At 34.7% G+C, this 24,847-nt stretch overlaps 1 protein-coding gene across 1 annotated transcript; it reads right to left on the reverse strand.

The window, feature by feature from the left end:
• Positions 1–968: 968 nt before the first annotated feature.
• On the reverse strand, positions 969–24,352 carry LOC124360867 (coiled-coil domain-containing protein 40). The gene is made up of 14 exons (XM_046814829.1): positions 24,201–24,352; positions 21,216–21,473; positions 20,676–20,895; positions 19,158–19,315; positions 17,198–17,442; positions 15,253–15,496; positions 13,892–14,074; positions 12,021–12,266; positions 11,521–11,695; positions 8,825–9,033; positions 6,962–7,177; positions 5,797–5,991; positions 3,357–3,515; positions 969–1,278 (listed from the first exon to the last, which is right to left on the reverse strand). Exons 2-14 carry the CDS (start codon positions 21,444–21,446, stop codon positions 1,045–1,047), a joined length of 2,715 nt encoding a protein of 904 aa, XP_046670785.1. The 5' UTR covers positions 21,447–21,473; positions 24,201–24,352; the 3' UTR covers positions 969–1,044.
• Positions 24,353–24,847: the final 495 nt, after the last annotated feature.

Below are 24,847 nucleotides of genomic sequence, written 5' to 3' on the forward strand. Positions count from 1 at the left end.
ACAATATCTGGAAATTGCACAGGGCATACCAGACCATGCGGTGACACAAACTTTTTGAACACTGCGATCAAAGGTGAGTAAATCATGGTGTTTATGGGTATGACCCAGAAGGCTATAGATTTATGGTCCGCATCCAAATTTACCAACTTTTATACTTTCGTGGTGTTGTGCATCATGAATATGCATCACAAGGCTATACCATCACTAAGGAATACTACCTATTATCCTTTGTTGCATTCATGATGCTGTATGATGAAATGCCCGGATCTGAGAGTAGCAAGCAGACACTTTGCAGCTCCACCATGACAACACAACAACCCGTACTGTATATCTGATTTAGCTTTTATCGCCAAACGTCTGTGGTTTGACAGACTTCCTCCTACTCCGCTCACATGGCTCCCATGTTACTTCTGGTTATTTCCAAAAGTGAAAATGCCTTTGAAGGTGACCCAATTTGAATCAAGAAAAAACATTATACAGGACAACTTATCTGAACCTCACATACGTTCCAAGGGCGTTTCGGGCATTGTCAGCAGCAGTGGGAGATGTGTCACCAAGGAGTCTATTTTTAAGGAGATAAAGATATTAACCTCAAATGATCAATATATTTTTGCCTGCAATGAGTTTAATGTTTATTATCACTCACCGTATGTGTTTTTCTCAGTGCTTTATTAGCGATAACTTAAGTAGTCTTGGAAATATTAGTAATTTCATGAGGGTCGTTTCCCAATTTTCACCTAAAACTTGATGTTGCTCATCAATTTTACTAAGTTTATAAGTTTTATATTTAAGCCAGAAAAAACCAACTCAATTACATAAGTTCCTATGCCTCTTTGGTTATATGAATACTACAAGGACATTATAATTCAAGCAAATGGATGTGGCTATAGATCATGTAACAGTTGACATATTGGACCTGTTTGTTCTTATATCAAACAAACCCCACGTATATCTATTTCAAGGAAGCATTGATTTAGCACACGGTTTAGTTTACATTTATTTTACAATATAAAATTTATTTGTTAATGTTATCTAGACAATTAATTACGCAGCAGGTGATCGAAGAGTGTTGAGGATTTGTGTGATTGGAGTTGCTAGGATTGGAAAGTCTGTATTTATTGATTCGACAATTGAGACTAAATCCGAGTTGACGGCTTTCTGCTTTTGTGTTTCGAGTTCCAGGACACTCTCTTGTCGAAACTGTAGGCTGTACCGACCTGCCTTCAGCTCTCCATACTGTCTGGCTTTCCGTTGTTTTCGCACAAGCATCTCCAGGTTCTGTCCACAAATAACACACAAAAATATATACACAAGGAGCGACTATGATAAATATTAATTATTGCATTTGTAATTAACCAATAGACAAACAATTTAGTCTACTACCTGCTTAAAAATCTTATTTATCAAATCTAGATTAATCTTAACCTTAGTTTTCACCGATTGTATAATTATCGCTGTTAACTCATTAACAAGGATAGACCAACTTTTTTGCCCAACCTCAGGAAACTGTTCAGAAATTTTTCGACAAGACACAGAAAGTAGTCTGATGAATGAGTAGCAGTGATGTAGTTAAATTATGAATTTTCTAGATTCCCTACCAAATAGTTTTAGGTTCATGCTTAACGTGTTTCGATATTAAATAATGGATGACTCCTTATGTATCATTTTATATCAAAGCACTTCAATCATGAGTTCTAAAGAAGTTTACAAACTCTGATCCTTTCCGGACAAAATACAGGAACTGTCTGACTAACGTACTTCATCACTTTGTTCTCAATGTTCTCAAATAAGGTTGGTTTGGCAAGTTCAAATGCTATTGGATAGCGTTGCTACCCCAAGGAAACAGCCTAAACTGTTTAAGATAATATGGTTACTATTTTTATACAGTACGTTGGTTTGTTTGTAGCCAAACAACGTAAAAGTGACAATTTCAATTGAGTTGCATACCAATGTAAACTGCACTACTGTAAATCATTGACATTCGCTTTTCTTTATACTTACACTGTTATTTTCTTTGTAATACAAGTTCCTTTTCATTTTCAATCTGTTAGTACAGTAAATACAAAGTATATCAGTAAAGTGTGACTTATGAAACTAAAATAAATAAACTAAGATCTTTTTTTGCAGACGACACGTCAATTATTTTACACAGTCAATGGCGTGAGGCCTTCGAGGTTAAAACGTGTGGAATCTAGTATTTATTGTCCAGTGGTTAGAGAATATGACTGGACTATAACATTGGTAAAACGAAATGACTAGATTTCACAATATTATAGTCAAGCGCTACGATACGATGGTCTCGATGTTTTGGTCGATGACGTGAGGGTCGTTTCTGAACGCAATGTTAAGTTCTTGGTTCTGTCTGGGTTTTAATTTCTCTCACATATAAACAATGTAGCATGGAAGATTTTTTTCCCGGAATTTTTGTACTGTGTAGACTTGCACACTTCACAAACACTTCTGTTCTTCTAACAGCATACTACAGGTATGCTCTGACTTTCCCAAACTTGATTTACGCTGTGGCAATCTGCGATCAGAAAAAACTAATTCTAAAATTATTTTTATTTTATAAAAGAAGGCATTGCTGGTTATTGCTAGATTCGTCAAAGAGAGTCTTGCAAACTTATTTTTAAGAAGTTTGAAATCCTAAATTTCCTTCATTTGATATATTAATATATTTTAAACATTTTTTTAAACAGGACCGTAGCATTTTTCTGTTTTTAATCCCACAATCTAAATACAGTCTTACAAAAAATAAATATCCCTTTCAACACTACATCTTTTTTTAAATTACCCTCTTTCTTAAAAGTAATAATTATAATGTAAAAAACCATCATAAACATTGGTTACACCTCGTAATTACATGGTACGACATTTCATTATAAAGTATTGTGGGTTAAAAGATACTAAAAATTTCAGTCAAGATTTTTAAACTATTTTAAGTAACAATCGTCTCACTTCAAATGGTTGCATTTAAATATACTTTTTTCTAGTAGATATGGCATATCTTGTTTAGGATCAATAAGTGGAGTGAGCACCTGAAGATCAAAGTGCAATATGAGCAAAGTGTATGTAATCTTAAAACTATGAAAACACTGACAATTAATTATTGGTGTAATTTCTAATTAATTAGTTAAATGAGTAATACCACATTATAGGTTTCATTAAAGAGTTTTGAGGCAGAAGCTGAAAAAGACGATTATGATTCCCAAATATGTGAAGTGATTCTTTGATGGTTAATACCTCAGATGTGGACATAAAAATAAATGTTTGATGGAGTTTTATCATAACGTTTCCAAAAATTTATATTAACGTAGATAAGAAAAAATGTATATCAAAGTAGGTTAATGATATACCTTTTGCCTGTGAAGCTGTCCCTCGGCCAGTTGTGCTTGCATCTGCGACACTGCTCCTTGCAGCTCAGACAGCTGATTTCTCTTGTACTGTTTCCTGTCTGTGAGTTCGTGCATATGGTCGTCTGAGCTGTTGTATGTCTTGTCCACTGACTTCAGTTCCTACAGATTTATTATATTTTTATCTCATGCTCATAATCTACTTTTTTAAACTCTATGCTTGTACTTTATTGCAAAGAATGCATTTTGATTGTGGGAAAGTTAAATCTTTCGATTTTTACAAGTTTATCTAATTAATAAAGAGAGAATTTAGAAAGGATCTATTTGTTGTTATCAAGAGATGGAAGTCTAGACCAAAATAAATGTTACTGGTTTTTGAAATTGTATTCTACCAGTTTTAATTTCTTAAATTAATTTTTAATATGTTAAATTTTAACTTTATATAACTGTAAGATTAAACTATGACTGTTCACTTTTTATATGCTTATTTTTGCTTATGATTTGGTATAAAAACAACTTTTGATTTTGTTAATTGTAGACTAAAACCGTACAATATACTGGTTATTAAATTAGGAAATTCAACTATAAGCATAACATCAGAATAATAAACAATTATTTTCATCTATTTTTTTCTGTTGACCACAGAAAACAAAAAGTAACAATTATTGCAAAACCTTAGAGTTAAAAGATGTATAAAGTGTTGGAATGATGTATTTCTAGATGATAGGTTGAAGTTTTTGAAGTAAGGAGAATGATAGAACTTGGGGGATCCTGATCACAGTCTGATTACGTCTTAAAAACACATATCTTTTTCCCCTTTTAATCTGTTTTTATCTGAGAGATACAGTTTGTTACAGCACAAGTACCTAAAGATATATTGATTGAAAAAATATATAATTTCAAATTTAAAGGCTATCTGAAATTTCTTTGAGAAACCCTTATCCTCTAATGAGCTTTATTTTTTAGTTTCAAAGTTAGACTGTAACATAGTATTTCTGTTCTGTTAATGTTCAACAGCTAAATACTGTTACTTTCTGTGTGATGTTTTCTGACAATAGGTTAGCAAACAAATACTTTCTCCTAGATGTTTAACATTAACAAAGATTAACACAATAATAAACTGTTGTCAATGAGATAACAGTGAGGGGAGGGGGATGGTGAAGCGGTGTGATGGGGGCATGGTGGCCAGACATGACAGGGCCCGCCAAAGCTGAATACAGCTTTTGTAGGAGATTGATATTTAAAGCAAGATGTTGTCAGTGCAACGGAGAGATTGCTCTCCTGATAGCGAGTTGTTGCTGGACAATAAGTGAACCAGCTGTCATAAATAATGAGGGCTACTCCCATTGATCTCACTTTTAAGTGAAAGCAGGCTTAAGATGGAACCAAGGCACGAAACCATCTCAAAGCCCAAGTACACACCATGAAGGATGGGGAAGGGCGAAGACGACTAAACAAAAGTGGTCTTTGGATAGCCGCGTTGATCGGAGGTGGACTTAGTTCATTCCCGGCTATGAACATTTCTGAGCTTATAGACTCAAGACGGGTAAGTTCAGAAATCACAGTGCTCTTTTTGGGGACTCAGAATAAAACAACACTGACCATTCTTTCTTCTCCTGTATAAGAACTGAATAGAGAGCGCAAAACGTCCATTGAGCAACTCTCAGTGGACTTATTGTACAGAAGAAGATGGTCTTTGTCCTTCAGGTTTGGATCATTGTCATGTGAAGAGGGTGCTGAAAGCCAAGAAAGCAGGAGAGCAGTAATTTGTTATTGCTGTTTTCAAGCTAGATACACAGCAAAAACCAATGTGTCACTTAAATCTGGGCAACCAAGTCCAGGAGCGGCACATCACTAACCGCAAATGTCGAGATTCTGGGGTTCAAGGGCAATTCGATAGGTCTTGTCTACTGCGGGAGATGACTGTTGGAGTTGGTGGGGTATCAGAGGTTCTTGCTAGCCTCAAAAAGGATGTGCCTGTCTGCTCTGACTGGAGAGGCTGGGTCAGAGCTGGCCTCCCCTTCTTCCGGGGGGACATTACTTTGAGATTAGTGCCCTAATTCTTCCTCATGGGTCTCAATAGGAGGTGGCCCCTACCCCCTAACCTTACCCATCCTGAATATCCTGTCACTTTGGAAGCAGCGCTAACGTTCTTACAGGTCTAAGTGCAATATATAAGCTTCTTGTCCTAAGAGAACATAAAAAGGTAATGTGAAAGGCAGTTCTGAGAGAGAATAATACCTGGGACGGTGGAGAGTTTAGTGAGTGAGACTTTACTTGCCAGTGCTCTACAGGGAACACTGATAGTCTATTGATATAAGCAGCTTCCTCTGTAATTATTGCTTAACTTACAAATTACTAAACAATGATCTAAAATACCATTTTTCTAATAAGAGTATATGATGTATAAGCCCATTTTATTTGCCAATGATATGTTACTTACAGAGTTTGTTTGCTTGATCTTTGTCTGCAAATCGTCCAGTTTCTTGAGAAACTGCTGGCGGGTGTAGAGTGCTCGTTTTGTGCTCCGTTTCTCTCTGGCCTGTGCCAGTTCTACGATTCCATCTCGTCGAGATATGCACATCTCCATGTCGTGAGCGAGCTTCTCCTGAACTTTCTGCAGTTGAGCATACCTTACCTATAAACAGTCTTTTATCATCTTATATTGTCAGAAAACAGAAACGATTGGATTTAATAGAAAAAAAAACACTTAATCTCTCCTCTCGATAATTCTTGAAGAGTCACAGATACAAAAACATAAACTTTGGTAATGTTTCTAGATCAATAGAACCATGTTTTGACACATTTAAATGTTTAGGTGCTGCTCCCGAAAGGATGCTTCCAACTCAGATATTATAAATTGTAACCCCCTTATGGCAATTTTAGAACAAGACTCTAAAAACAAGGTTTTCGTCTCAAACGTAAGTCTTGTTTGTGGAATATTTTATACTGTAGTTAAAAATCCTATTTAAACAATCTATAAAAAAATATTGATGTTATACTCATTTTAGTAACAACTTTCATCATGAAAAAAGTTTTAAAAACATGAACGACTTTTTTGTCAATAGATGTTTAAAATTGACAGCCAGTGAATTCCCTTGTAACATGTTAAGTGTTTTAGAAATACCAGCAAAATCATTCTGTAAAACAACAAAATTGCTCTTCTAAATCCAAAAACTAAATTTTATTTTTACAAATTCTGACTTAAATTAAGCAGGAAGAATATTTTACAATAATTTCAAAAAATTTTCAAATAATTACAAAATAAGGGGTAAATAAATAAGGGAGTTGCAAAGACCCTTTCAGGACTAAGTATAAGGTCTAGACTCTTTCCTTAAAAAAAAAATGTTTTCAGAGCAGTATTAAAGTTATCAATAAACATTCGTTAGTACAAGGGATAATTCAATCCAAGAATTTGTATTGACATTGATAAAACTTGTACTACTTTATATAAGAGTCCAAATGCTATCTTTGACTTCAGATTAACTGTAACTCGTAATGCTGCAATAAAATACAAATTTGACAAGAAAGGAGGTTATCATGCATAACTTACTTATTGCTAATGTATTGTGAGAATAAAGTCACATAGTAAGGTTCCAACTACTCACCTCCATACGGTGGATTTCGGACTTCATGACTGCAATCTCTCCACCCTCAGCTTTGGACTTGTCAATGTTCTGTTTGACCTCCGTAGCCATCTGCAACTTGCGTTCCCAAGCTAACAGATCCCGCTGGGCCTGCACTATCTCTCCTCGGAGCTCCTCCTTCTCTATCTCCAGGTAGCACATGTCCTCTTGTAGGGTCAGGGCCTTTACTTCTGCATCCTTCACAGCATTAAAAAACATTACATTACATGCACAGTCTAAATTTGTAAATGGAAATCTTAATTTTTAACATAACTGCTGTACATGCATAAACGGTGACCACACTGTCAATACCACTCACGTGTCAATCCGTTTGTTGTTTTTCTAGTACCCATTCACTTGATGGCTAATACAATCAGAACTTAATAATTGTTCCCTGCTGATGGTAATCAACATTTTTAGATAAACCCATTAATGACATCTTTGATTGTTATCATGTTATACTCATTAAAGCATCTTTGATTGTTATCTTGTTCCACCCATTAAAGCCCCTTAGATTGTTATCTTGTTCCACACATTAAAGCATCTTTGATTGTTATCTTGTTCCACACATTAAAGCACCTTTGATTGTTATCTTGTTCCAACCATTAAAGCATTTTGATTGGTATATTATTATACCGATTAAAGCATCTTTGATTGTTATCTTGTTCCAACCATTAAAGTATATTTTATTGTTATCTTGTTCCAACCCATTCAAGCATCTTTGATTATTATCTTGTTTCATCTACTAAAGTTCGTGCCTGGGTTTTGTCTATCCAGGTGATACAAGAAACTTAAACTCACTTAGAAAATCTCATTTAAAAGCTTTGAGGGAATTTGATATCACATTGTGTGATTATGTAACATAAAAAGAAAGCGTCATGTCAGATTATATATCAAGTGGTGGTTATGTAAATAATTGGTCACAGTTGTGGTGGTCAAACCACAGTAAGAGCCAGATGTTGAGCAAAACGATCTTGAGTTTCACCCATAAGAACATTGTTCAATTTCAAACACATTTATGCCCTTATTTTCATCTTATCTAGAGTTATCGGAGATGTCTTATTAAAGATTTCATTAATATGCATCTAAATGCTTTTTCATTTTCCATGAGAAGTTTTTCTTTTTATATAATTAGTCAAACCATGAAATATACAAAACATTGAGTATTTTTTCTGAATAACTAATAGAAATATGCATAAAACTAAAAAGCATTTTTATTATTATATATTATAAAAGAGACACATCATTCCAAAACTGTATTATTAAAAGTAAGGCAAGAATTTAGTTAGAAAAAATTTGGGGGGGGGATCGTCCAGACAATTGATTTTTTTCCCGTAGTAGACAGAGAGTAAGCCCCCATTTTGTTCCTTGAAAAGTTCTTGACCCATTTCTCTGTTAAGAACGATCTTTCTGCAGTACATGTCATTAATACTGAATTATTTAAATAATAATAATCGTTTACTAAAAATTTTAATTGAAAAAAATTTAAAGTTTGGGGGTCTGGACTCCTTGGAAACCCTAGCTGGCTCCGTCCTTGAAGTAAGGGTGTAGAAAGTTTGAGATTCAACATTCCTCATATGAGGTTGAAACCAAGATGGCTGCCAGGACAGCCGGCTTTAATACACACATTCCACTTATTATCTATTGTAAAAACAAGATTGACTCTGATTTGGCTGTATTTGTGAATCACTAAAATAAATGTTCAAAATACAAATATTATTGTTAATAAAGACTGTTATCTTTATCAAAGGTATTTCAAAATCATAATTATACAATTCATTCTCGGCAATCTATTGTAATGCTGAATATCAATGAACTTGTACAAAAGAGAAAAGTGTAACATACCTTGAGGTCACATATCAGCTGGTTCTGAGCCGCCAAGTTGAGGTTGTTGAGGTTCTCCTTGTACCCCTTGCGTTCGCTACACTGCAAGTTCAGACCTGTCAGACGTTTCTCCAGGGAGCTGACCAGGTGCTGTATGTTCGTCTCCTCTTTTTTGAGACGGTCAATTTCAAACTCCGTTTTCAGTTGTTTCTGCTTCATTACCAAAATCTCTGAAATACAAGATTGTGCAAATTAAGAAAAGTATAATTTTAAATAAAAACACAACGTACCACTTGTACCAAACGTTTAGCAATGCTTTCATTTAATATATATTTTTAGGTCATCGGCTATAAGCAAATACTATTGGGGCAATTGTCTAAATCAAACACAGCTGTTATGATACCAACTGACTTTGGGCTATTACCAACCAAATAAATTATGCGACAACTGTAGTCAGCTGAATATAAAGGTCAGTACTGACTAATTTTAATTTCCACTGATACAACTACCTGACTTACATTATTTCTAAATGATTAAACTTGATTGAAACAGGAATGTGTAAGTAGACTTCCACAGATAATTTCTACCGTTATTTTAACGTTTATGCCATCTTCGGCTTTCAGTTCTTCAATTTCAGCTTGATATAATTACAAGCATTTGGGTTCATTTCTTTAAGCGTATTATTTCAAAGCATGTTTTTTAGAACCTTATTATTTAAAGCCTAAATATACAGGATGTTCATTTGAAAACTTCAAACTCGTATTAAAAGACTTATAGCCCAAGTATCAAAGTTCTGTGAACGGAGTGTATAGAACTAATTGGGGGAGAAAGTATCAAAATTCTGTGAACAGAGTGTATAGAACTAATTGGGGGAGAAAGTATCAAAATTCTGTGAACGGGAGTGTATAGAACTTATTGGGGGAGAAAGTATCAAAATTCTGTGAACGGGAGTGTATAGAACTAATTGGGGGAGAAAGTATCAAAATTCTGTGAACGGGAGTGTAATAGAAATAATTGGGGGAGAAAGTATCAAAAATCCCTGTGAACGGGAGTGTATAGTAACTAATTGGGGGAGAAAGTATCAAAATCCTGTGAACGGGAGTGTATAGAACTAATTGGGGGAGAAAGTATCAAAATCCTGTGAACGGGAGTGTATATGAACTAATTGGGGGAGAAAGTATCAAAATCCTGTGAACGGGAGTGTATAGAACTAATTGGGGGAGAAAGTATCAAAATCCTGTGAACGGGAAGTGTATAAGAACTAATTGGGGGAGAAAGTATCAAAATCCTGTGAACGGGAGTGTATAGAACTAAATTGGGGGAGAAAGTATCAAAATCCTGTGAACGGGAGTGTATAGAACTAATTGGGGGAGAAAGTATCAAAATCCTGTGAACGGAAGTGTATAGAACTAATTGGGGGAGAAAGTATCAAAATCCTGTGAAACGGGAGTGTATAGAACTAATTGGGGGGAGAAAGTATCAAAATCCTGTGAACGGCGAGTGTATAGAACTAATTGGGGGAGAAAGTATCAAAATCCTGTGAACGGGAGTGTATAGAACTAATTGGGGGAGAAAGTATCAAAATCCTGTGAACGGAGTGTATAGAACTAATTGGGGGAGAAAGTATCAAAATCCTGTGAACGGAGTGTATAGAACTAATTGGGGGAGAAAGTATCAAAATCCTGTGAACTGGGAGTGTATAGAACTAATTGGGGGAGAAAGGTAAATCAAAATCCTGTGAACGGGAGTGTATAGAACTAATTGGGGGAGAAAGTATCAAAATTCTGTGAACGGTGAGTGTATAGTACTAATTGGGGGAGAAAAGTAGCAAATCCTGTGAACGTGGATGTATAGTTACTAATTGGGGGAGATAAAGTATCAAAATCCTGTGAACCGGGAGAGAGTAAGAACTAAACTGGTAATATGGGAACTATTGTGAACGGAGTGTATCAAAAATTCCTGTGAACCTGAACGGAGAAAGTATAGATAACATCACTAATTGGGGAGAAAGTATCAAAATCCTGTGAAAATGTATAGTACTAATTGGGGGAGAAAGTAATCAAAATCTGTGAACGGGAGTGTATAGAACTAATTGGGGGAGAAAAGTATCAAAATTCTGTGAACGGGAGTGTATAGAACTAATTGGGAGAGAAAAATTATTTTCAAAATAGGGTTGCTCACCCCTATGCCCCCCCCCTTGTACCCCCAGCCAAAATTTTGAAATGGCAGCTAATACCTTGTGACACCTCAAATTGAAGCTGATAAAAAATGCTGTATTTTGGTAAAAGAAATGTAAATCGGTAAGTTTGTATCAGCAGCCAATAATGTAATTTTGTACACAACAATTATTAGTTACTGCTAATAACAACAAAATTACTTACTGAATACTGCTGTAAATCCTTTGTAAACTTCAAACAAATGTTCAAATTGATAGCCATTGTTATTGAAGCAAAAACCCTATTTTCAAATTCTTGCCTAACCCTTTTACAAGTTCCTCTGGTTAAGCGTCTGCCCTCAGCAGTGATCCTGGTTTTCTAGTCTTGGACACCAGTGGGATGTGTTTTAAAAACCACTGATTTCAAGTGACCCCACAAAAAAGTCTAAGGGTTGTTAAGTCTGGAGACCTTGTCGGCCACTCAATTGATCCTCTTCTACCGATGCAGTGATTAGGGTTAAAGAGCGAAACAATAGTAGTGTTGATGGAACAGAACACTCACGCTTGTGGTAGACGCTCAGCTGGTTGAGGAGCGAGTTGCGTTGTTGTGTCAATGTGACGATGCGACTCTGTTCTCTCATCCAAGCTTTGTGTAGTTCCTCGATGTTGTTTATGATCTGGGCCAGCCCTCGCTCGAGGTACGTCACCTGTAGCTCATCTGCCGTCTCTTCCAACCCCTGCACAGGTCGGTTCAGCAACAGTTTCAGTTTCATTTTTATAACTTTAGATACAAAGTGCACAATTAGATCACCAAGCAAACTCTATCAAAATTGATTAAGTTTTATTTTTGACAAACTCGTGTTTATTTTTTTAGTGTTATATTGATTAATCTTTAGACCAGAAGATTTAGAGCGACCTCCCTTGACAAATTTTTGAAAATAAAACTATTATCTTTAAAATTAACTCAGATATTTCTTTTGATTTAATTTCTGAATGGGAATTAATTTTTAAATTTTCGTTTTACTTATCTAAATACTATACAAGATCTCATCCCAAGCGTACCTGGCTTCGTTGGTTGATTGCGGCTATCTGAACGTTGACATTTGCTATTTGGCGCTGCTTCCATGTGATAACGGACTCTTGTTGTTTTAGTCCGTTCTCCGATGCTTTCAGTTCTTTCTCTCGAGCAGCATACAACATTTTCTCATCGTCAAGGTTGATATTGTACTCCTTCAACTGTTTGTTCTCTTGCTCGATACACAATAGCACTCTCGCTAGTTCATTCTGGGCACCAGCCAGCTGGGCTTCCTGCAAGTTCACAATTAATTAGAACGACAATAAAACGCTCACAATAAAAAGCTCCATGATGCCATAGTAAAATAGCTTTACTGTACTGTATCATCATGACAAATAATACGCACATTCCTACTAATTACTCTTTATATAATGGTGCAATTTAACATTAAATGTTGAAGGAACTGGCAATAATCGTGTCGACTGATCATAACAGCTGATTTATAACTAAACCGTAAAAAACGTACTTATTTGTAAGACTAATTTTCAGAATTCGAAGTCACTTTGTTATTTTTATAAGTCTAAACAAACACTTGCCATAGCAATCGGTAATATATAATGCTAAATAGTGAAACATTCAGGCCATAAACAAAGAGATATATATGACGCCACAGTGTTGCTGCTGTTGTTAGCATTGAAGGTGCAGCTAGCTCATGACGCCATTATGGCTTCACCAGAAGTGAACATGTTAAATTGATAACAATTTTTACAATAATTATGTATCTATGAGAAAATTGTCTTCCTAATAAAGACATACAGAGTAACTCTGACTCGTGGCAGAGACAAAAAACGATGAAGAAAAGATGGAACTAAGAACTATGTACCGTACTGTGTGAAATATGAACCGTATTGTGGGGAATATGTACCGTACTGAGGGAAATTTGTTGAAATAACTTGGTTATCAATACTAAACAAAAATGTAAAATACTGTAATATTAGATTATATTGAGTAAATTTCATTTGATTATTGATGATAAATGCTTTAACACATTTAGTGTGTGTGGTAGATATTCTACCTTAGGCTGTATGGTACATGCCAAAGGTGTGTAGGAGGGATTTCTCCCATACTTGTTTTTGAGCTCAGTGTGCCTCAAGTACTGTTTTCTATTACTCAAAATTTCCATCACTCCTTGGGACAAGAACGTAGCCAGGAAAAAATTTTTGGCAAGGTGACTATGGAAAAGACAACCGATATTTTTCCATAGTAGATTGAAAGTAAGGTAAGTGCAGTCAACCGTTCATTCCCATTTTGTTCCTAAAAAAAGTTCTTGACCCGTTTCAATGTTGAAAACGATCTGTCAGCATTACATGTCAGTAATACTCAATTATTTAAATAATATTAATAATATTGTTTGCTAAAAAGGTAATTGAAAAATTTGGGGGGTCTGTACCCCTTCACTAGTTACATCCTTGCCTTGGAATGTATTCTGACATTGTGGCTGTGTCTATTTGCCTTACGGCTTTCCAGTGTACAGTGTACTATTGTGTTATAGTGAACTGCTATGAGCAACAAGCATAGTATATTCCTAGTACATACGTGTTAAAAGGCCAAAGCAACACTAGACATTTTGTTAAAATAACCATTGTGTGTTTTGTCAACACTGTTTTACAAGAGTTCTCCAGTTGTTTTCTTATGAAAAGGTGTCCTATAATAGTTTTATCTTCACTTGTGATATGACTAAACTTAGAAGTCTAAAAAGTAACCTCTGAGAATGTGAACTGACAAGTTTCGATTCAAACCAGCGGTTGGACAACACTCCAGAATCAATCTTTGACAAACTGGCTTCAATGTTTAAATAAAATCCAAGGACGAATTTTCTAGTAAAATAATCAATATTGATCTACGTTGTACAAGTTACCAGAGTCCGAGCACTGGTGCGCAAGTTAGAGATGAGCTTGGATGTATGTTTCTCTGCCTTGCTCAGGACCACTTGCTGATGTAACTTAGTCAGCAGCTTCTCCTCCAGCTGATACTTGAGCTGCAGCAGTTTATCTATCTCAGCCTGGACCACTGCACACTGGGCATCCTTATCCCTCGAGTCCTGGAAGAAGAGTTTCAAATTTTAGTTCCCACATCATTATATTTAAAAATATAATCATTTCAAATGTGATAATTCTTTTTGCAACATTCTGTACACAATCACAGCTAGGGATAAGCATATAATAGTTTTTAACTGTTTTGGAAGTGGATTTCACAATTAATAAAGCAAAATATTGTTTCAAAATAAACCCAACTCCACTTTTTTGGTTTTAGCAGCTGCACCTTTTTTAAGTACCTGCTTCGAATAAAAGTCTAATAAACTACAGTTTTGCTTTTGTATTTAAAATTGTGTTTGTCATATATTAGATACTAAAGTATTATCCATATTGCAATGGCATTCTACAAGACAAATAGCATTTTTATTTGAAGAGCAAGCAGCAAACAGAAGAACTGATCATTGATAACAATTAAGGGTTTCCTGTAGCTCTACAATAGAAAGGATAAATCACTCTAAAGTTGACCAATAGCAAAAATTGTAAAATAGATAAAAGGTTGCTACTTAATGTACTAAGCATACAGCTTGGAGCCCAAAAAGTAAAAATATTGTTTATCACAACAATATGTGTGAGAGTCTGAATGTAAACAAATAAACTAGTTTAAAGTTTGTTATTGACGGTGGAAGGGTCGAAAAGATAACAGGATTTCGGACATTTGCCATCGTTATAATTTATAAAAGGTATAACACAACGTTTTGAGAACTGGAATCTATCCTCTTCGTCAGGTAGAGAAGGTATTAATACATAAAAAATGAAAAACAGAAATGAGTAAAGAAGGGAAAGAAAAGGGTTCACTGTACCCAAAAGCTGCTTGGAGTCCAGTCCAAGCGGCTTTTACTCCTTTCAATCTTTACTTCTTTCTATTCATTATTTTTGTATGTATTAATATCTTCCCCACCTGACGAAGAGATAGATTCCAATCCTCAAAACGATGTGTTATACTTTTTATAACCTATAACGATGGCAAATGTCCGAAATCCTTTCAAATAAACTAGACTATTTTTTGTGATAAGTGCCTGAATTCCCATTATTTTAATGAAAAAAATATGTAGTGTACATTAAAACAATGAAATGTTTATGCAATGATAATATGGTATTAAACTACTGCTAATTCATTTAGTAATGCTTAGATTTGATGTTTGGAAAAGATAGCATGTTAGTTGAATAGTTTTAACACGGTTACCGCAATGATCTTATCGAGATCTGCCTGGGTGAGCTTGAGACTGTTGGCCAGGTGGACAAGGGTCTCTCGCAGTTTGTGCTGCTTGTCCTCCTCTGAGGAGTATGTCCTAGACAGCACCTCCTGATCCCCCTCCAGCCTCAGCAGAGTCTGTGTCAGGCTTTCGTTGCGTTTGATCTCCACAGCACTGGACCTCTTGTAGCTGTCCACTTGGCACTCCAACTGTCTGTACTGCTCCTGCCCCTTTCTGGAAGCATCATCCACTTTACACAGTTCTTGAGGCTGTTAAGCAGCTCCATGAAAGTATCTCTCAGTTTAGGAGCTTTACACAGTCATCCGCTTCACTAGGACTTATTTGTTTGAGTTGATGATGGCTATTTAGTCCATATATTCTCTGCAAGAGGGCTCCATGGCTATTGACAAAAAGCAGAGGCAGACTAGAAAAGACAGATTTTAATATCTTAGCTAGGTTCTTACAAGAAGGAAACCTGCATGGATATATCTTTTACCTAATTTTTACAGTCTATTTATCAAGAACTTGAGTAAATTGTATAGTGCAAACACTGGTGAAATCTCTATTGAAAGCTCTCTCATTGTATTGGTGACCAAAATTGTGTCACATCAAATTGGACTGTGTCAATTCCTGCCTCACCACAGATCAGTCTTTGCTCCTTGCTTACCTTCATCAATACTTCATTACCGCTCTCTTCCACACCTACTTTGAAAAAACACTCATATTTGAAACCAACCAACAGTTCTGTAAATATTTACAAAATTATATCATTAAATTAACTACCTACTTTAACACTCTCAGCCTCACATGAATACTCATGTTAATCATACTTACACTTACTGTAGAGTAAAATTGATGGCTGGGGCTGAAAATTTAAAAATGCCAACAACCAAATTATATGATAAACCAGGTCTTATGCAACCTGCATCCACAATGAATGTGTTTGATAAAGTCTCTTATTTTAATAATTCGTTTGCAAAAATAACGTTATAATTCGGTAGTTGAGAAGTGATACCTCACAAGTCAATATGGCATCAAACAAATAATGTCCTCCTTATTAGATGTCCAAATGTTTCCACCTGATTGAAGAGGATAGGAGCACAAACTTGATCCTCATTCCTGGAAATTGAATGTGGTTTTGCTGTCTGATGTAAACATCTGTTAATCCAGTAGGAATGCCAGCTTTAAACTTACAATGGCTGGCTTCAGTAGTAGTTGACGTAATCCGTAAAAATCATCATCAATCCTTGATCAACATTTTCTTTGAGAAAAGCAATAGAGTCATATTTTTTACAAAATTGTAAATCATAGTACAAATTTAGGACAGAGCAAGTGAACATGCAGTTATTTTTTCAAAAACAAGAAAGAAAGAAAGAATCAAAAAAAGATAAAACAAATTATTTATGAAGGCAGTGTTCATGTATTGTTCCTCCAGTCCAAGAACTCTTTCACTGAGTAGAATGACTGTTGCAGGAGCCATTTGGTTGTGGCAGTCTTCAGTCTATTCACAGGACATATATGTTGCTGCTTAGTTTTTTAATGAGTTGATCTATATGGGGTGTCCATGAAAGAGTATTGTCGATGGTTAAGCCGAGGTATTTGGTTGAGTTAATAACGGAAAGCTGTGGGAGTAGATCATGGTTGTTATTAGCTGCAGTAAAAATTAGTTGTTGTGTTTTATTTTCATTTAGAGCCAGATCATTCATACCACAGTTGCCACAGTATTGTTTTGTCATTTCAAATCAATAAAACAGAATGTCAAGCTGATCTTTGTTTCTGTTGCCAAGAATTAGGGCTGTGTCATCTGGATAAAAAACCGTTTGACAATAGTTGAGCAGAAAGGTAGGGACGTTGTTTGTCAAAAGTATAAAAAGGATTGGTCCAAGCACAGAGCCTTGAGGTACGCCAATTACGAATGGGGTGAATAATACTCACATGAGCTGCACCTTCACTTCCCCCATGACTTGGTCCCTCTGCTGGATCTGGAGGATGACGTGACTCCAGACCTGCATCAGCCGCTTGTTCTCTCTCTCCAGAGCCTCCAGATCTGCGTTTCCATCTGCGACAGACTGCTGCACCACCTCCACTTCAGACTGTTTCTGTTTGATGTGCTTCTCCAGCTCTCCCAGCTTGGTGGTGAGGTTCAACACTTCTGACGTAAGAGAGACTATCAGTAGATCCTGCAAATATTGGAGAATCCAAGTGCAAATTTGAGAACAAAGGTTTGTATATTAACGTATTAAAGAAATCCTAAACAAAACTATTGCTAGAACACAATTTTTTGTTTTGGTTAAAAATTAATTTTAAAAATACAGTAACCCTCTAAACCTTAGGAAACAATTTTACTGTAAAGTAGATGTGGTTTTCTATCCCCATCAGATAGATTATCCCCTGGTCCTTGGAGCATTAATCGTCACATGGAGACGATTAAAAAGAGGTAAGGCTGTTGAGGGTTAATTTAAAAGTCCTCGACATTTGATTAGTTACTAGGCGGCATATGTTAAGTTCACTGTCTTTTTTATTCTATAATATATAATTACCAGTCTCAGACATACATTTACATATGTGGTCACTCTAACTAAACATGTGGTAGTACATAATAAAATGTACATCTGATATTGAGTTTAGCTCCTTTTCACCTTCCGCTCAGTGCAGCACCTGAAATCCGCGGACTCCTGATTCCAGGAGTAAAGTCTGTGACAGCTTCAGATTTCAGGTGCTGTACTAAACAGAAGTTGAAAAGCTCTTCCCATCTTCATCATGCGTTAAAAATGTTAAAATATTAAAAATTATATTAATTCTCAAGTATTATTTTTATATCAACACCTGAAAATTGTTGGTCATGCCACCTTGGAAGAAGAGGCAGTTGGCTATGACCCAGTCAAAAAGATAAGGGAATGGCTCTTCTTCACGTGCAGGCTTGCAAAACCCAGCCCCACCCAACCCAACAACCATCCTTGACATAGACCTATTGATCAACTCTACTTCAATAACTTGACATTTGTGGTTAGTGAAGTACCGTTTCTTGATATCAGTATACCCACATGTAAGTAACATTGGTTTTTTTCTTTACCCAATAGTGAAGGTTCCACTGGCAGGTATTAACTAGTCAAAAGTGAATCCTCTTGGGGGAGATGATTCATCTTGGTGACTGAGAGGTGAAGCTCAAACTCACCAACAACTCTTGCGCTCTGAGATTACCAAATCCCATGTAAAGTAGTTAGGCATGAGACAGTAAAAAAAAAAATAAAATAATAATAATACACTAGTCGTTTAAAAAAGCAGCAGTTTACAAAATCCACTGCAAAGCACTTTAAAAACTAAAACAACTCAAATGTAAAAATTCTGGGGTGCAAGGGTAATTTGATAGGTCTAGTCTACTGCGGGAGATGAATGTTGGAGTTGGTGGGGTTCATTCCCTAAGTATCAGAGGTTCTTGCTAGCTTCAACAAGGGTGTGCCACTCCCCTGAAGAAGGGTGGTTCAGAGCTGGCTTCCCCTTCTTACAGGGGGACATGACTTTGAGATTAGTGCTCTAATTCTTCCTCATGGATCTCGATAGGAGGCAACCCCTACCCCGTAACCTTACCCATCCTGAATATCCTGTAACTCCAGAAGCAGTGCTAAGGTCCTTATAGGACTATGTGTAATTCATAAGCTTCTTGTCCTAAGAGAACAAAAAAGAAACAAAAAATTACTAATTACTCGTATTAAAAGATGTGAAAAGATTACAGTATTTTTGTTTTGTAAATTTTTTCTTATTTGAGCATTAAATGTAGCTTCCAACAAACAATTTTGTGGTCCAAAGCAGTCTGCCTTTTTGTTCTCTCCAATTTCTCTTGTCAACCATGGAAAATGAACAAGTAAGAAATACACACAAGGCTGTTGATACATACCTGATAAATCTTCTCCTGGGTGTACACATTTCTGTCGGTTTTGTTTTTCTCAGAAATACGTTGAGCTATAGTGATCTCGGAATTCTGGCTTTGCTCCCATTCTGAGAACTGCGTGATGAGTGCTGCCAATGATTCTTTCTCAAGGCGCAGTTCCTCCTCTGACAAAAACTTGTATGATAATCCAGTATGGAGCAACTTTTTAATTAGTTAACTGCTGCTCTTGTTACTCTTGCCTTTTGCAACTTTAGATCATTTAATGGAAACTTTGAAGTACATTAACTAACACTCCTATGTGTTCTTTTAAATCAGTGGACCCTAATAGGTAGTTTTCAAGGAAGCTTGCTGATTTTTCCCATCCATCTGTAATAATGGCTTTAAGCCCTGCTGATTCAAATCTAATACTGACTTTGTTTTCAAACTCCAGATACTTTTACTAGAAGAACATATGATAGAACATACAGAAACAATTAAATCTATATGTGCAGATGCACTTGATGGGTTATCTCAAAGATGTTTGCTTAACTTCCAAATTTTAAGATTAAAAGTAAATGTTTGACTTTTGCTTGATAATCAGAACACAAACAAGCAATATGTTTTATCTCAAAATCTGTGAATACCTGTTTTAATGGACCAACATTTAATAAATAATCAAAACGTAATTTGTATCATATAAGTTGGTTTTTTAGAATCCAAAGTTTTAAACATATAAACATACATAGTAAATTGTAAAAATAACAAAATAGTTAAAAATTTAAAAGAACTATAACCGAAAAATGATTTTAAATTTATTAGTGATCTTAAAAATTCTGATTTTAAATCTAACCATTCACTGGTTATTTGATTATTTATTGATAATATTTTTTTGCGGTCACTTCTGTGAATATGACATTGTTGCTGAAACATATAAGAAGAATAAAATTTCAAATGTTCTCTGAAGTACGTGTCTTGTTCTCATTTTTAGCTATATTTATGTAGTTTATATTACGTAACAATCACCTACGTTTAATACACCATAATATGTGTATTCAACAGTCATCCCATGGTATTTTATCCCTATTCACTGTGAACCGTAGCTGTTTAAAACTAAATTGGATGCTATTGGATGCAGGCAGAATTGAACATTATGATTAGAGATTTGTTAAGAATGATTTGAAACAATTTTAAAGAAGTACTCTGAGTGATGCAGTCATTAATTGTATGCGAAGAATGATGATTGATGGCACAGATTCTTGGCACTTCAGTTTTTGTACTGATGTCAGCTGTTAACTTTCATGTTTTTTTTATTGATACATTTTTGTTGTATAGATCTGTACAAATGATTAGAATGTCAAGAACAAAAATAAATGCCACATATATTTGAATATTTCAGAATTTTATATTCTATCTTTGTAAAAGAGAAGATTAAAGGTGAAAACACTATTTATCCTGAATATGTAAATTTAGTATTGTTTTTAACTAAAAATTCTAATTCATAGAAGGGATTCTTGAGATATACAATGTTAACACCGAGAGACTTACCTTTATTTGTTGTGTTAGTAAGTATTATATTTGTCTCTTTGTGAATGCCCAAGTCAGCTTTCAGATCGGTTTCAATCTTTTCTCTGTCTATGATCAACGCTTCCGTTGTCTCTCTCTCTTTATCAAAAACAATGTTTTGTCGAAACACAGCCTGTTGATCCGAATCTCGGACTTCAATATCATTTTCGCAAGTCTTCAGACATTCTTTCAGGGATAGTTTCTGAAAAAGTTACAACATTTACTAATATATTTACATAAAGTAAGTAGTATAGAGAATGTTTTAATACTAAAACATAATGGTAAAGTTAATTGTTGTATACATAAAAAATATTAAAATCTTGACTAATATGTTTTTCTCCTTTCATTAAAAATAAATAATTGAAACAGCCCAGTTTTACAAGTTTATTTGTTTAAATGTAAACTTTTTGACAAATAATTTTTAAGTAAACTTGTAATCAGGATGTGTTTTATTGAGACTTGATTTTACCCTCTAATTAATAGACTAATTAATTTTGATCACTCTTTCAAACCAGTACTTACAAGTCCTACAATTTCCTCGTCAAGTCTTCTATTTTGTCGGGTTAAATGAGATTTGAGTGCAGCTTGGAAACGTATCATGAGGGGATTGTCGGGCTGCAGTACTCGCGCAGCATGATGGGAACCGGGAGTTCTCACGTACATATGAGTCTGCTCGTTTTCCCTAGTAACCATGTCATCATCCTGCTCCACTGCCGATTGTTCGTACAGAGTTGTCACTTGAGGATCTTCCATTGCGGTTGAACAAATTCAATGAATGTCCTAAAAAAATTCAGAAGTACAGGAATGATAAATTGTTCATAAAAATATAATTTGTATATAGGTCATAATATTAATTTAAAAAAACTTTAGACCTTTCTGTGCGCTCAATTATTGTGTTAATTTTCCAAATGAAAGGGAAATCACCTGAAAACTACCTTTAATTTTTTGAGCTACAAAATAGACAATTTTGTAAACATATAAGATGTAAAATAACACTTTTGGACGTTTAGTTCAAGTACATGAACACCATTCCTCTTCTTCCTTTACTTGTAATCCTCAAACTTTCAAGAAAGTAACGTGTGAAAATGTTTCAACTCTCCAGGTTTCACATTGGAAAAGATTCCCCCCCCTCAAGCCTCCCCCTAATCCTAAAACATTCTCCCTTCAAATCTTAAGGGATGCTTAAAAATATAATTTAAATGAGTTTGCAATGTAGTCCACGCTGACATTAATCAACCCCCAATGATTCAAAACCAATAACATCTCTACAGCCATTTATAGTTTACAATGTTTGACTGTACAATCTCAGCTATTATGTCCCCTTCATTGTCTAACTTGACTCATTTACACAGTTTTACATACGGCCACATCTACTACTGAGCCAAGTGCGACTTTTTCAAGAATTTCCTTCCCAGTCATAGGATTGGATGAAAGTAATCAAAGTAAAAATATCGTAAAAATACTACATCCATACTGTTAAACTTTGATGAAGATGAAATTTTGGAAATGAACAAGAATGAAAATAACTTCAACAAAGAACTCATTTTATTTAGGTATTTTAAAAATTACACTTTGGATTAATGTGATAAGTTCAGAGCTTTGAGGTTTATACAGAAAGTGCCTATAAACCAATATGTTTGTAATGTCGAGAAGATTATCTATAGCCTTGAACACAATAACCATTAGACCAGATATTCTCTTTGAGGGTATGATATTAGTAGACACTCTATAATATTTTTTATGGTTCTGATAACTGTTTAAAGACAGTGCTTTTACTGTACGTGTTTGAACAGTACAAATAAAAAATCTCATCAGTGAACTCCACACTTTGGGGGTACCAATTTCTAACTTTTTAAGAAGTCAATAATTAGTGTTGATCAAATATTAAAAAACTTCATTTTTACTTCCTTAAATTTGCCCATGAGGGCAGGAAGCTAGTTTTATTACAAGCCTTGAACTTTCCTATTGTCTAACTAAGAGAAAGGATGTAAGGAAAACCAAGGAAGTAATCAGCGAGGGGGTTCAAGGGATCCGGACTTCCCCCAAAATTTTCAATTGTTTCAACTCCTTTTTTAGTAAACGATTATTATTATTTTAATAATTCAGTACTAATGACATGTACTGCTGAAAGATCGTTCGCAACACAGATACAGGTCAAGAATTTTTAAGGAAAAAATGGGGCATTGCTTTCTGTCCATTTTGGAAAAATATTAGTTGTCTTCACCCCCTAAAATTTTTTCCTGGCTACGTTCTTGAGGAAAACACCTCCCTTTTTTAATTAAGAGAGTTTGTTCCTACATACAAATGTTCTGATGGACCCATAGCACATTTTTCTTAGTAACTTAGTAATAGCCTACTAAATATGGAAACAGATTTTTTAAATTGGTCAACAGCTGACCATTTGTTAAAATGAGGACTATGTAGATCTCCATCAAGTTCTCTAAAGTTGACTATCTTTTTTATTTAAAAGAAGTTACTTATAGAAGAAAATGTGTTTAGAATATGAAAATGCGTATACGGTTGGTAGGGATAATTTAGTTATTGTTCAAATTAATATTGGTTGATTATATCAATGTGTATAATAATTAAATATCACGTAACAATTTCTATATTTAAAACCGGGTCCGCTTATCATACTCTACCCAATAATACACTTAGGGTAATATTTAAATTTTACATAAGTAATTTTGATTATTAAAAAATGGCAGTCAATTTTTTGAAAACTACACGACATTGCTTTGAAAGATAATAATACATGTTTTCGCGGCTTCAACATGTTGGACTCGTACCGAAAAACCCGTTATGTAAAATTTGTGGGAAAGAAACAACTGTAACTGTGAGAGGAGCAAATATGGTCATTTTCAGTTTTCCTAATTTTGGTTATAATAATTTGTTTGATCATTGTAAATAAAAAAAAAAATTAAATTCATATTTTAATTTTAAAACATATGATTGTTATTGAGGACTATAGGTACTTTTATATTGGTTGATAGTCTAGGATTTGAGATGCAAATATTAGGTATCAGTGACTACATTCTTCAATATAAAAAACTGGGTCCGCTTATCGTACCCTACCCGTATTATTTTGTGTTTACAGTTGTTGGTATAGATAAGTTAAGTTAATAGTTCAAAATAATTAATCAGTATTGATTGATTATATCGATGGTTATGATTAAGTAATATCGTTTGCCAATTTCGATATAAAAAACCAGGTCCGCTTATCATATCCTACCCCAATAAAGTTCATATATACGTTCATAAGTTCACAAATGTGGTATATGTTCATACCATAACAATCAACTGACAGACTAATATAAGTACACTTCATAGTTGGGTGTTTCATCTCGGAAATAAATTTGACTTTTTGAAGTCTTTATTAATTTTACACTTATGTACAAACTAATAATATAAAGCTGCCTACTGAATCACAATGGCAATGGGATGCATATTTAGATCTATCACAACACAGCCACAACTAAACTTGGAAAATCAATTACTATAAATTACCTCAATCACTGCATTAACTGAGAAATTATGATGCAAAAGTATTGGGGAGATGATTTTGAGATTTTTCGTCTTATTTATAGTTTGCGTTTATTAGTATGATGAAAATTATAACCTTAAAGGTAAATGATTTTTTTCACTTGCATTTAAAAACAAACGTTTTGACAAGATGTCTGGTTGCCATGACAACAAGGAAAGCGGAAGAGACAGCTATCGTTTCTATAAACCAATCGGTAAACAGATGATACATAACCGAACTCACAACCATCGATCAATAAAATTAGTTGACGAAATCATTAGTCATTATTATTCTTAACGCATTTGGGAGGGAATTTTACTTGCTTGCTTAAATATTTAATTTGGATAACATATTTATTATAAACTAATAAAGAAACCAAAACTTTGAATTATTATACATGATTTAATTCACTGGTTAAAGTTTGCAGTTTAGATTTACAGTAATACTTCCAAAGGTCATGTATAAAATACCAATGCGGAATACTGTTAATCTCTTCTTCGATGCATGGAACAATGAAGTTCATAACAAAACAGTAACTGATAGACTGAGTAAATGCAATAATATAAAATTAGAATCCAATGATAATTAAATAATTATTCATTCGTAAACTCAATAATTTCATTGACTCCAA

Source organism: Homalodisca vitripennis, chromosome 4 (genome assembly GCF_021130785.1).
Source record: "Homalodisca vitripennis isolate AUS2020 chromosome 4, UT_GWSS_2.1, whole genome shotgun sequence".
In the NCBI taxonomy this organism is placed as follows: Eukaryota; Metazoa; Arthropoda; class Insecta; order Hemiptera; family Cicadellidae; genus Homalodisca; species Homalodisca vitripennis.

Excerpts from the sequence above, each read along its gene's own strand:
- LOC124360867 (XM_046814829.1), bottom strand. The coding sequence starts at position 21,446 with ATGGAAGATCCTCAAGTGACAACTCTGTACGAACAATCGGCAGTGGAG. Across the intron at positions 9,034-11,520 it reads GCTGAGCGTCTACCACAAGC|AGATTTTGGTAATGAAGCAG; the intron begins GTGAGTGTTCTG and ends CTTGTATTTCAG. Across the intron at positions 5,992-6,961 it reads CCGAAATCCACCGTATGGAG|GTAAGGTATGCTCAACTGCA; the intron begins GTGAGTAGTTGG and ends GACTGTTTATAG.